General features: G+C 38.6%; 1 protein-coding gene across 1 annotated transcript in view; it reads right to left on the bottom strand.

Annotated features, from left to right (window-relative positions):
- The window catches only part of CSMD1 (CUB and Sushi multiple domains 1), a 2,129,340-nt gene that overhangs the window by 233,581 nt on the left and 1,881,240 nt on the right, over positions 1-14,519 (bottom strand). Inside the window, exons 42-46 of the mRNA XM_064369795.1 lie at positions 12,904-13,092; positions 4,783-4,960; positions 2,647-2,792; positions 1,756-1,836; positions 589-702 (exon numbers count right to left, since the gene is read on the bottom strand). Coding sequence (XP_064225865.1) covers positions 589-702; positions 1,756-1,836; positions 2,647-2,792; positions 4,783-4,960; positions 12,904-13,092 — 708 coding nt within the window. The remainder of the gene's footprint in view (positions 1-588; positions 703-1,755; positions 1,837-2,646; positions 2,793-4,782; positions 4,961-12,903; positions 13,093-14,519) is intronic.

Genomic DNA, 14,519 nt, shown 5'->3' with positions numbered 1-14,519 from the left:
AAAATTATTTCAACTTTGCCATTTTTGAACATTTACATGATAAATTGCTGTGAAAAACATGATTTCTTATTTTGTATGTCTTTGGTTTATTTTCTAGGACTAGCTAAAAGAAAAAGCATCATCTGATATATCTGTTATCACGTTAGTTTCATTGCAATGGGATCAAGGCACAGATAAAGACTGAGTGCAGGCTGGGTGCAATGGATCATGACTGCAAACCTAGCAATTTGGGAAGCGGAGACAGGTGGATCGATTGAGTCCAGGAGTTCAAGACCAGCCTGGGTACCATGGCAAAAACTCATTTCTACAAAAAAAAAAAAAAAAAAATTCTAAAATTAGCCAGGCATGGTGGTGCATGCCTGTATTTCTAGCTACACAGGAAGCTGAGGTAGGAGGATCACCTGAGACCAGGGAGGTTCAATCTGTGGTGAGCCATGATTGCGTCAGTGCACTCCCACCTGGGTGACAGAGTAAGACACTCGCTCCTAAATAAAGTTTGAACCTATACAAAGAGATGCAGATCAATCCAACAATACAATTTTCCATATTGAATAACTTTATGTAGTTTTAATATCAAACAGTGCATACCTTCACACGTTGGGGGAGAGCCCTCAAACTGCAACTGGGAGCTGAGCTTGCAGGTCAGAGTGTCGGTACCCACCAAGGTGTACCCAGGGTGGCACTGGTACTTCACAAAGTCTCCTGGAAAAGTCAAGACAACAAACCAGGAAACTGTGTTTCCATGACCTTTGAGTGTGTGAAGGTGTCACATATATATGACTATTTAATGAAGTAAATCAACTTGCAGATCTTTTTAGAAACAATGTCTACATTTATTTTTAGTCTTATAAACATAGTACCATTTTAAGTTCTTAATTTATAAAAACGCTGTATTAACCTTAACTGATATTAGTACTGAAATGATGTGGCACCTTTCTTCCTTGACAGGTGCACCCATGTTGCTTCCCCTTCCCCAGTGATTGCAGATGAAAACAAGATAAGTAAAATAGATGCTATGATTTAAGCAAGACTGTGGGATTGAATGGCTTTACAGCATTCAGGGAGACTCATCTCTGACCTTGGCCTACTTAGTACGATATTCCAATTAACTAAGCCATGGTGAGGACAGCAGAAATTGGGCCACATCATTTGACCTGTGGTCTGAAACACCGGGTGGAGTTTTAGAATTGGGGCAGAAAAATCCTCGGTTACAGTAATTATACGACAAACATATGCCATCACTGCTTTCTCAGTATCGCCAGAAGAGTATTTAATAAATTAGATCATTAACATAAAATCATACAGCAGAATTCCTAAATATCACGAATAAATATTTTCTTTTAGTATATCCCAGTTTCAATGAAATGTCAATGTTATGTAATCATCCTTTTAGCCACAAATGATTAAGATTTTTCTCAAGTGCATGAACATGTCCCCTAACCAAATGCAAATACCTACCTGCGTCTGTTGCTGAAAACTTTAATGAAAAATATGAACTAGCAAATGTTGTAGAGGAAAAAAATGTTCAAACTGACAGCAAAATTCAAACGGCAAAACAAAAAAAAATCATGATAATGAAGAAGGACATTTTCTATTTGATACATGACATCTGTATAAATTCTCAGCAATACTTTAAGAATAGTTTTTTTTCTCTGACAAATTACTCATTAACTACTCTGAGTAATGATTACAATGAGAAGTGGGTATAAAAAATGTCATGTTGAGTTCATGGTATTGTAATGGAGAAAATATTACCTATTTCAAAATCATCATCCTCAGTAAGCATTTCTGCCTGTGGAACCACTGGAGGAGGTTGACACTTCTTGAGCTGAAATGCTAAATGATTAATGGAAAGAATAATAATAGTTGCAATTACACTTGGTGAATAAACACAACTATTAAAAAAATTCATCTTGCAGTTGTTACAATGCTTGAGTATACTGACTGAATTGTCTACATTCATAAATCACTATTTTATAAAATTCTCAAACTTTAAATGTTCATGTTATTATTTAATGCCAAAGAATAGTTAAAGCCCAAGGAAAAACACGTACAATTATTTTTCTTTTTTTTGCAGAACAGTATTGAAATAAACACACTTTACATATATTTGGAATTCTGCAAGAATAATGACTCCACAATCATGACCTGACTACCTGTCCATGTTTACATCTGATAAAGTCTGCTCTGTCCCTTGTCCTGAGGAATTCTGTGGGTGGCAGTGTTTGTGTGAGATGAGATTGACTGATAGACATTTTGCATACTGTTTAGAGTGCATTCCCAGGATTACTGGAGGTATGCTTTCACACTATTTACAATTATATGGCATTTGCTATAACACTTTATCTTGAGACAGGGATGAGTAGTCTATAAAAGGTACCAAATCTCTTTCAATGGACTTCGTCTTGGAGTTTCACTTAGCATATATTTATCTTGGAATAAATCCAAGCTTGATACCATGTGAAATGATAAAGATATCATTAAACAAAAGAAGAACCACAGGAAACTCTGGCCTCCAATGCAAGAGATCATATACATCCTCGGCTGACTCAAGAAACTTCAGTGGGAACCAAGGCGTGGGTCAACATGGCAGGAAACACCGCATGGAATTCTCAGTCTTAATTAAGGGAGTGAAAATCAACTGACCGTGGAAATTGAGGACGAAGAAGCCTCCATTTGAAAAGTCACTGTGGAACTTGAGCAGGACTTGGTTGGTGGAGCTGTACGCCGTTTCCAGGGCTGTGTTGCCACTGAAAACTCCCAGCTGGGGTGAGTTCTGATCGGGACCGTCCCTGGGAGAGACAGAAAGAGGTGGCAGACTAAGTATATTTACTTATGAGTGAGAGTTATGGAAACTTTAGCTAATGAATTAAAAATTTTTATAAAAGCAACAAAACACATCCATTCTCTGGATACTGTGTTTGGAAACATCAAGATGTTGAATGCCCACAAGGCTGAGGAACCCTCCAGTCTCTGTCTTTCATTAGTCTTCTGTGGGCGCTTGGCACTGGTCAAATGCCAACACTCACCAGGCACAGTAGCTCACGCTTGTAATCCTAGCACTTTGGGAGGCCAAGGTAAGCAGATCACCTGAGATCAGGAGTTTGAGACCAGCCTGGCCAACATGGTGAAACCCTGTCTGTACTAAAATTACAAAAATTAGCCATGCGTGGTGGCATGCACTTGTAGTCCTAGCTACTTGGGAGGCTGAGGCAGGAGAATTGCTTGAACTCGGGAAGTGGAGGTTGCAGTGAGCCAAGATCACGCTACTGCACTCCAGCCTGGGTGACAGAGCGAGACCCCGTCTCAAAAAAACAAGAAAAAAATGTCAACACCTGTGAATTTTACCTTCTAAATATGGAGCTGAATCTATGGGGCATGGCTGACCACAGAGTCCTGTTTTGTTTTGGTTTGGTTTTGAAATGGCAGTTTCACGTGGTCGACCTAGTATTTCAAATTCTGTTTCTCCTCGTTCTCACATCCACTGGTTCTGGTCCTTGTCATCTTCGACGTCTGATCTATTTCCACAGCCTCACAGGCAGCCGCCTTTCTTGCCCTCTGCTACTTTATTCCCACAAAATGAGCCCACCATTCTGCAGCCAAAATCTGGCCTTAGAGCTCTGCCTCTTGGAGCCCAAATGCATCTTTACTGCCCTGAGAACAAAGCCCATTTCATGCCCTTCCCGGCCCTGCTTTCCTTGTCTTGGCCACTGTCTCCTGCTCCTGCTCCCATTGTGGACTTCCACAAGACTGCAGCCATACCACACGTACCTGCACATGCACATACAAACCACCACACACACATAGATGCACAATATGCACACAGACACACAACACACACAAACACACCACACAGACAAGCAACATGCACACACACACATACTATATACCACATACATCCCCCACAAACACCACACAGGCACAAACACACACCCCCCACACACCACACAGACACAACATGCACACATACCCCATATACCCTACACAGAGACACGTGCACACACAAACCACACACAACACACATACTACAGTCACATACATCACATATACAACATGCACACATATCACACACAACATGCACACACATACACCCACACAGACACACAAATGCACACAAACCACACACAACACATAACAGACACACAACACACACACAAACCACACACAACACACACACAAACTACATACCACACACACACCACAAACACCACAATGGCACACACACACCCCACAAATACCACACAGACACAACACACACAAAACCACACATACTACACACACAGAACACACACGTATAAACTAAACACACCACACACAACCCACACACCACACAGACACAACACCTGCACACATAACACAAGCACACAACATACATGACACACACACACACAAACCACACACAGAAACACACATATAAGCCACACACAGACATACACAGGCCACACACACCACAGAGACACACCCATACAAACACACATCGCACACATATAAACCCCACACACATCCACATACAAACACACATCTTTTACACACACACACACACACACACACAGATAGATGCAAACACACAGACATAATTCTGCCTATTTCTGTCATGTAGCAAAACCGACATGTACCATGTGAAATTGATTCCCTGTATCTCTGGATTTCACTGGTGAATTTCTTCTCTAGTATCTAAGAGGTTTATTCTAAAGTATGTGCCCTGTATATCAATGGCATATGTGTGCTAAGTCACAATCGTTTATCACAATTACATATATTTTGACTGAGAGGTTCTCATACCAAACAGCAATGTAATCATTCACAGCTTCTGTCTGCAAGAGTGTGAAGTTGATGTAAACTCCGTGCCCGGGAGGCACCGTGATGAGCCAAATACAGTCCTTCAGGATTGGATACTCATCAGGAAAGCCGGGGGAGTAGATGGTGCCGTTCTGAGACGTTACATTGTACCCACAAGGAGCTGCAAAGGAAGCCAAGAAAAAACGGGTGCCATAACATCTGATTTTAAAAAGTAGAAACCTAAATATTTGACTCCAAAGTACCTTAGCCAACATTTTTCCTGATGGGAAATAAATGTAAAATATTTCTGAACGATGATTTTGTCAAAATTACTACACTAAAATCTGAAGACCTTAAAAGAATCATACATCTAAGCTACATTATCTCAGTTTTATTTAATATATTCTCCTTATCTTCAAAATCCCTTTAGAATACATTTATTCTCCTATGACTGAAATAAAATCCTTAGTTATCACCTGTGACCTACTGATAACCCATTCAAGTGTCCGGCACAATGAATTATGGGGAAAGTATTCATAAATATGTAACTGCTTTTTTTTGTTTTAAGTCACACTGCTAGGCCCTATTTATAAGCCATCTGAAAGAGTGCCATCTAAGTCTATTTGCCTTAAAACAAAGACATTATCAATTCTTTACAGATCTATCCCTGAAGTAAGATAACGTAATTAATGTAAGATTATGTAAGTGATGTTTTATGGAAGCATTCCCAGTTTTTACTAGTGTTCAATGACATGAAGAACTACAACAATACCCAGTTTATTTTTTTCTTAAGAAATTTGTATTATTGCAATGACAATTATTTTATTTATGGAAAATGAAATGTCCAGATATCAATGGAATCAGCTGAAATACAGTCTTTAATTCAAATATGGATATACCGCATCAAAGTCATAAAACTGTGAACTTTGAAACCAAATCAACATCTAAGAGGTGTAAGATGAGTATTCACAACTTGCTTGAACTTTGGAGGGCTGCGAAAGATTTGTTGCAAATGGTATAGAATTTAGGTGGAGGAAAAAGGCCCAAATACATAAACAGATAAACAAAAATAGTCAGAATATACCATGAGGCAGGATATGATACATTGCCAAACTGCACAGATGCATATTGATTTGAAAAAAACACTGGATTGAACCTGGCTGGAGATTTGGATCATCAGAAGAAGGGACTGTATATAGAGACTATTTTAGAAGTTTTATAGCATGATTATTACTAAGTGAGGTTTGGAGTCAGACAAACCTGGATTTGTCTGGAGAAGTTAGTTATCTCTGGGAGCCTCCATTTCCATCAATTATATGAGGTCAGGGTTTGGGACACTCTGAAACTTGCGGTCTGTAGAATGGGACCACAGGCCATGCATGGTGGCTCACGCCTATGACACCAGCATTTTGGGAGGCCGAGGTGGGTGGATCACCTGAGGTCAGGATTTCGAGACCAGTCTGACCAACATGGTGAAACTCCATCTCTACGAAAAATACAAAAGTTAGCCGCGCATAGTAGTGCACACCTGTAATCCCAGCTATTCAGGAAGCTGAGGCAGGAGAACTGCTTCAACCCAGGTGGCAGAGATTGTAGTGAGGCAAGATTGCACCATTGCACTCCTGCTTGGGTGACTGGGAGAGACTCTGTCTCAAATAATAATAATATTAACGGGACCATAAACCATGCTGTCCCCAAAACAAGCTACATTTTTTACTCCTATTGGCAGTGCACTTTTCCTCCCCTTCAGATGTTCAGGAAGTGTTCACATGCCTTTCTTCTATTTAATGCCAAGGCAAATGTGTCTCTTCCTTCAAAACTCATCTCCATGTCACTGCCTCCTTAAAGTGTTCCCCAGTTGCTCTGGCTCTAGAGGTCCAGGGTCTGCTCACAGACCACATGGGTCCCACAAGACTGTCAGCCTCTAGGAGACATTGTGTCTCCACCCACCCCAGCCACTAACTCTTTTCATCAATCCCTACTGTCTAGCTCAGATCATGATAAACACTAGACCATAAATAGTGGATGAACTGATGAGTTAGAGAATAACCAGAAAGCACTTTCATAGTAAGCTCATGGAAGCAGTTGGGCTGAAACCCTTTACAGGTGACTCCGTGTTATTAATTTAGTGTGGACTTATAATGTTAAGGTTTCCCTTTTGCATTTTGCTTTCCAAGTTGAATCCTGTGGTTATATAACCACATTATATATATATAGTAGCACCCTTCCTGTTGGGAAAACAAAACAAAAAGCCATAGTTCCCACCTCTTAAAGGACACAATAAATGAGGCGGTGATTTTCTTGGTAGAATACACTCCTGATTCCAATATTCTTTATGTCACTGCATAGCTCTATGACATCGAGCAAGTCAGTGATTCTTGCCATGATTTCTCTATGAAATTCAAATAACAAATCTTTTCAGTCACTCACTCAACAAGTATCTCCTGAGAGCCAATCATGTACCAGGAAGGGTGCTTGGGGCCAGATCTGTCATGGTGAACTGTGTTGCTGCCTTTGTAGAAAGCTTACTGAATAGTGATGAAGAGAGATATTAAACAAACACTACATAAGTTTAAAATTCAACTAGTCCAAGTGCTGTGAAGGAAAAGAACAGACTCTCATTATCACATAAGATAATAATATTCTATCCGTGAGCACACAAAAGTCTCTCAAAGCAAAATCCTGTTGCCCTCCCACTGGGTAGTCTAGAGATGAAAAAAAGAGGACCCTAAAAAATGGAGTCAAAATTTCCTCTCTCATTTCCCCTGGCCTGATCTTTATCTAGTTCCAAAAAGTCTTTATCCTCCCTATAGTGTCATCAAAGGCAAGTTTGCATTTCCCCAAGTGGTGGCGTCTCACTGAGCTCTGCAGAGACTGGGGCTGGGGCCTGTGATCTGCCTCTGCAGGAAGCGCGCGTCTCGGCAAAAGCGTAACCCCCGCCCCCCAGCCTTCCCTTCCCTGAAGGCGGGGTTCAAAGTGGAGTCTGCAGTGAGATCAAGGAGAAAGCTCTTCGTGGAGCACAGCAGGTACCTCCCAGCTCCTCACCTGTCTGCCTGGGAGACTGTGGTCCAAGCCTGACCAGGAAGACAAGCGCGCTGACCATGGGCGTCAGCAACTGAAAGTGAGGGAGAGGCCACACTCCCTCCACTCCCGGGAGCTATGGAGTAAAGAGATGTACATACATTTCCATGCCCATGAGCACCCGGGATGTTCACGTGGGAGAGACCGTTGCTGTGCAAAACAGTGAGAAAGGGAATTGCCCAAGTCATTTGCTCATGTATTTTTCCAGAGAATAAAGATATATAAAGATAACAAAACTGTATATTTTGATCCAATTCTAGAGCCAGCAGGAGCTGTGTTAAAACTGATGGTGGTGATATCTAACTGGAATGTCATGCCCAATGGGAAACTCATCCAGGTTCCCTGACACCACTGGCCTGCCCCCCTGCACCACTCCCTACCATGGCCTCAAGTACCACCGAGGCTTTCCTTCCTGAATTGACATCCCTTTTATGTGGGAAGGAGGGACTTTTGGTGGTTCACACACACAGAAGTGATGGGTGTATGTGACTGACTCTGGCTCAGGTATGATGCCAGAGCTAGAATATGCCAGAAAACCAACTGGTGGGATGGCACAGGAAGGCGGAAGTACAAGGAAACATCTCATTATTGTGCCTTTTTCCTCTCTTTATGCAATGTGGCTTACTCTGAAGACAGACGAATAGAACATATTAAGTGATATTACATCAAATTAAAATTAAAACAGGCTGGGTGAAATGGCTCATAACTGCAATCCTGGCACTTTGGTAGGCTGAGGCAGGAGGATCTTGTGAGCCCAGGAGTTCGAAACTAGTCTGGGCAATACAGAGAGATTTCATGTATAATATTTTTGTTGTTGTTCTTGTTAATTAGCCATGCATGGGAGCACATGCCTGTAGTCCCAGCTATTTAGGAGGCTGAAGTGGGAAGATTGCTTGAGCTTGGCAGGTCAAGGCTACAGTGAGCAGTAACTGCACCACTGCACTCCAGCCTGGGCAATAGCGTAAGATCCCATCTCAAATAAACAAACGAAGTGAAAACAAAATAATTTAAATTTTAAAACCTTGAATGTTTCCTAAGAGACTTACAGATAATTTATAGATGATTTTCTCTAGGATTATATTAAGTTTTCGCCTAAACATTAAGAATATGAAAGAAATTCCATATTGAAAAACCAACAAATATATTGGGCATAAATATTTACTAATATAAAATATGTTATAATAAATATAAATATATGCATATTTATTAATATAAAAATATCTTTGTTATCAATATATCCAAACACTGAAAGCTTAATCTCACCTAGGGTGTAGGTCACCAGAGTTATTTCCTACATCATTTTTCTTCCTTCTCTTACTCTGGTTTCCTTAGAAGTATTTTCAGATAAGAAGCCAGAGTGCACTTTATCTTAGAAATTGTTGTTTGGTAATGGAGATTTTCAAAACCATATTTGTGAATGTCAGTAAGAAAAATAAAGAAACAGGGTTGCATTCTTTACAGTTATTTTTATTCTCTATTACTGAGAAAGATTATTTTCTGTATTTACCAATCAACTTGATAAACCTTAATTTTAAAAAGTATGTATATAATAATATATTGTTTAGCTGGTTGGATTTCTTATGTCAATTTTACAATTTAAAACAAAATTTGTCAAATTCAAAGAAGCTGCCACATACCTATCACAACATATTATTTGCACTAATAATTATCTCTGTCTACACAGCTCCCCATAATACACATACTAATGCATTTAAGTCGTTTATTATGATAGTGTTTAAATTTTTTTAAATACCTAAAAGTATATTTTTATGCATAAACATTTCAGTGTTAAATGATTAATTAGATTAACAAAATATTCAAAATTTTTGAACTATATTTGTGTGAATGAATATTTAATTATAAAATTACATTTAGTAAGTTAATAAGCCAAACTCTTCTTAATCATATTTTAACAATTATAAGCCTTTTTATTTATTTATTTATTTTTTGACATGGAGTTTCTCAATGGCACTATCTCGGCTCACTACAACCACTGCCTTCCAGGTTCAAGTAATTCTCCTGCCTCAGCCTCCCAAGTAGCTGGGATTACAGGTGCCTGCCACCACATCTGGCTAATTTGTGTATTTTTAGTAGAGATGGGGTTTTGCCATGTTGGCCAGGCTGGTCTCAAACTCCTGACTTCAGGTGATTTACCCGCCTCAGCCTTGCAAAGTGCTGGAATTACAGGTATGAGCCATGGCGCCTGGCCTATAACCCTTTTTGAAAAAACATTTGTGTAATTATGTTACTAACAAAAAACAGTGTCTTGAATTTCTGAGGTAACTTTCAGAGACATATTCTTTCATTTGTTTACTTTCACAGATATACTTTCAAGTCACAGTTTTTCAGATAAGTTGGTAATATATTTTCATGTAATAGATTCTTATGCAGCTTAACATCTAAGTATTTACAGTATGTAAAGACAAACTGATTTCGTATATACTTGTAAAGACTGATGCCTTAGGATTTATAATTATTTTATTATTTATCTAAACTGGCCAATTTTTAATAAAGATACCCAGAAGTTAATGTTTAAACTATCTCTGTTTTTTTCTGAAGTTCTTTTGAAGTCTACAGTGCTGGACCTTTGAAGACGGTTTTTTAGTACACTTGACCTATATAGCAACTATAAATCTGAAATCATAAACTACTGTCAATTAATATAACACATGTTACATGAAGATATTGAGTTGTCAACAGTGTTTACTGCTGTCTTCGGGGAAAACTGACGGCCATATAAGTGAGTAATACACATCTGAATAGCCTGATCATTCTTAGGAAACAATGACATTTTTAAGAAATATACTTTCACAAGTAAAGCACCTTTTTGTGTTAAATAATACCTTTTTTATATGAAAAGGATATTAAACATACATTAGATGATTCTTAGAAAATCTTTTAGGTTCTTTAATTGCTTTCAATATTTATGATAAACTTTTACATGAATCTTGTGTTTCAGTTTTTTTATTTGGTTTGTGAGTATTGGTAAAAATGGAAATATAATAGTAAAAATGCTTGTTTAGTAAAGAATTTGGCCTTTGTGCTCACTCCTGGGAGGTGTCTTTGTGAAGTATGCAATTGGTCCCATCTAGCAATCTCAGGTCGGGCTGGCTACACCACGAAAACCAACCACATGGTTTAGGCCGGTGTGCGTGGGGCACACTTGTCTACCTGGAGGCTAAGATCAGCCACTGGGCAGTCAATCCCTCAGTCCTGCCTACAAAACAGAGCCCCACTAGAAACCTCAAAACTAAGACCAGAGGAGGTGACCAGGCTGACGGTCCCCTGTCTGTGGTCACATGTGGTTTCTGAGAGGGTGAGGCATCCTCCTGGACCCTGCCCTATGTGTCTTTTCCCTGGATGATATTGACATATCCTCTCCCTTTTAAAACCATACTGACAAGCATGATAGCTTTTAGGGACACCTGTGAGTTCTTCTAATGGAGAATGAAGCCTCAGGCTGGTTTTGGGAGTCTGAAGGGCTTTAGGCTTTAAACTCATCCAGCATTTAGCTAATTCTGGGTGATGTTATATACCATGTTGGGATTAGGAAAGAGGGAATCACTTTAAATTCTATCAAAAAAGGTAGATTTTGTTATTTACACACTGACAAAATAATTTCAAGCCAGGGCAGCTATTTCCCTATTGAAAACCTAAGCTTGAAAAAGCAATAGAATGAAATTAAATACTTAATTGTAGTTTTTAAAATATCAAGCCAGAGAGTCTACCATTTACATACGAATTCAAAGTCTTCACACCAAACTTGCAAATAAGAGATTTCAATGTTGATAATTTCAAAGTAATTTATATATATATATGAGTTTCTAAAATGGAAAGCAGATAGAGTTTTTAAAAAATATTTTAACGAAAAATACCCCAGACAGGTTACTGCTATTCTTATTTTATAAAATTAATATTTAAGTGCTATTCTATATGTAATTAAATATTAGATTGAGATAAGACACTTTTAAAATATGGCTGAAGGACTGTTTGTAGTTATTTTTATAATAATACAGAATAGATAAATACAGGTGAAAACCATGATTTTAAAAGTCCACTGATGTGCTTCTTTTACTTCTTCAGTAGAAATTAAAACATGACTAGATGCCTTTCCCTTTTCCCCACAGGATACAAGTGTTTAGCATTTCAAAGGTCCACGGACTTGGTGATTTTACTATTTTTTTTTATTCAAAGGTTCTGTATGTATAGCGTTAGAATATTGGGTTTACAGTAAATTTTCTGTTACATATGCATTCTTCCTAAACATAGTATGTGTCTACTTATTTTAATTTGATATTGAAAAAATGTCAAAGTCCTTATAAAAATTAGGCAGTCACACAGAAGCATTAAAGTCAGGATTCCTGCTCAGGAAAGGACTTCTAAAGAGACAAGGTCTTCTGCTGCACCACTGAACAAGAATTTGCCTCCAACCTCTCCCAAGAAACTGTCCTCCTGCACTACTAAACCACTCTACCATTTTCTCCAAGGCTGCATCTACACTGCACTTTTTCTTACACTGCTTCTTCTACCTGGAGTGTTCCATCTCCAAGTAGCAAAATGCTATGTACCTTTCAAGGCCCACTACAAACATGAGCTCAGTTTTTGAAATGCAAAAGCAATAATTATAAAAGCTAAACAACAAGAAACACCAAGGATCAAACTAATAAGTACCCTTTTTCCCTCTGGTCCTGCAATGTGATGTAAGCACTGTAAAGCTGAACGCTGCTGACATCACGGAAATTTCCCTGACGATTTGCCAAGCCTGTGCCGTCTCCTTCCCTGCAGCTCAGTATAACACTCCTCTTGTGCTTCCTGTCTTGCTACCCTCATCATTTCCTTGGGAACAAGCATTGTTTCTTTATTTCTAACTTACTGGTATATGACATATTCCTGAAATACTAAGTAGAGTGAGTAAAACATAAGAGATTCTCAATGAATATTTATTGAATAAATTAATAAATTATTGGATATGTTCATTTCATATTTAATGTGCTATTATGCCCATGAAACATTCAATTGCCCCCAAGCAATTGATGAACCTACCATCACATCTTGGAAAAGGGTAGTTCCAGTTTCTGTTGATCCCGTGCTGACAAGTGAGGACAGGATAGCCTATTAGAATGTACCCAGGATAACACTCGAATGATATCGATTGACCCACACTGTAATCCGAGTTGATCATGTACCCGTTCTGAAACGGGGGTGGATCAGGACAGTTCTGTAATTCATAAGCTGAAACAAACAAATAGACAAAATAAAGCTTATATTTGCGAGGTTAAATTACAATGGAATTTAGAAGAGGAGTGTGATCCCACGTAGCTGCTTAAGATGAAGTTATTGAATATAAATTTAATAATGTATATTTTCCAAGTAGTTGCTATCCAGACCAATATAATTATTATTAGTAGAATTATAACCATATGCATTTAATAAATACTTGCCATGATCTTTAAAAGGAATATAACACATACCAAAAAGAAATTTGACAAAGTTTACCTTGCAGAAAAGGTTTATGATGTAAATTATTTAAGAAAGTCATACAAATAATAATAAAAGGGGCCTATAAAGAATGTTGAGTGAATATGTACCTAATAATCCCCTTTTATTTTAAAGATGAAATATACTGCCAGTCTAAGTACTCCTAACTGGGAAATATGTTGTCATTTTGTTTAACTGTTTAATGTAAATACAATAGGAAAATCCATTCCAGTCTCTTTAGTCTTTTCCTTAAAAAACAAACAAACAAACAAACTGTACAATCACTAAGCTGGCAACTACTATCAGTACAATTTTTATAACATACGATTTATTGTGCTTTATCATTCAATCTTTTATGTTCCCTAGAATAAACTCTAGGTAAGACAAGATATAATGCATGTTTGCAGTCTGTGTGGTTTAAAAATTTACTCATAAATTAGTAAGAATTAACTAATCCATAAGTTAGGTGTCATCTGATACTGTAATCTTAAAGCTAAATAGCCACTGTGCACATGCCTCTGGCCCACTCTGTTTAAGAGTGCTGGAGCACTGGAAGCAGCAGAAGCTCTCTCTAGCAGCCCTGAATCTTTAGGCTCAGCCTTGTCCATAACGGTAACTGGGAACTTGCTCCTAATACAGCAGCAAAGCCACACTGTGCAGCACCGATTCTGGGGGAGCTTCCTCCCCGTCATGTAATTCTGCTGAAACTGACCTCAGCACCAGGCAATACAATGTGTTTTTAAAAGAGCATGAGGTCACCGGTCTCTGTCCTCACCATTCACTGAAAAGAAGTAATAAAATAAAAGCTCCGAGCTTCTGCAGAGGGATCTTTCCTATGGAGAATGAAGTGAAATGGAAATTTCAATTTTATATGTAAATTCCTTACCCACCGACAATGTTAGACTGAGCCTACAGCTTTGAAACTTGTAAGTAAATGCTGAAAAATAAAACAACATATTATTATGAGAGGAGTTTCTCAGAGTTCTAGACTTTAGGTTTCTGTGTTCACGACCTGAGAAAAAAGAGCAGTGACAGGAAAAAAGACAGTGCAGGGTGGGGGGGGCCACCGAATGGGGGATGGGAACACAGAGGGCATGACGTGGGACTACTCAGAGATTAGACTGAAGAGGCAGTCAAGGCTCAGAATATGAATCGGTCTGTGTTTAATATTAACAGGATTG

The sequence above is a fragment of the Aotus nancymaae genome, unplaced genomic scaffold (assembly GCF_030222135.1).
Source record: "Aotus nancymaae isolate 86718 unplaced genomic scaffold, 86718_ANA_hifiasm-v0.15.2.pri h1tg000090l, whole genome shotgun sequence".
Classification (NCBI taxonomy): Eukaryota; Metazoa; Chordata; class Mammalia; order Primates; family Aotidae; genus Aotus; species Aotus nancymaae.
Note: the sequence above shows the minus strand (reverse complement) of the source record. Positions and strands in the feature narration are given on the sequence as shown.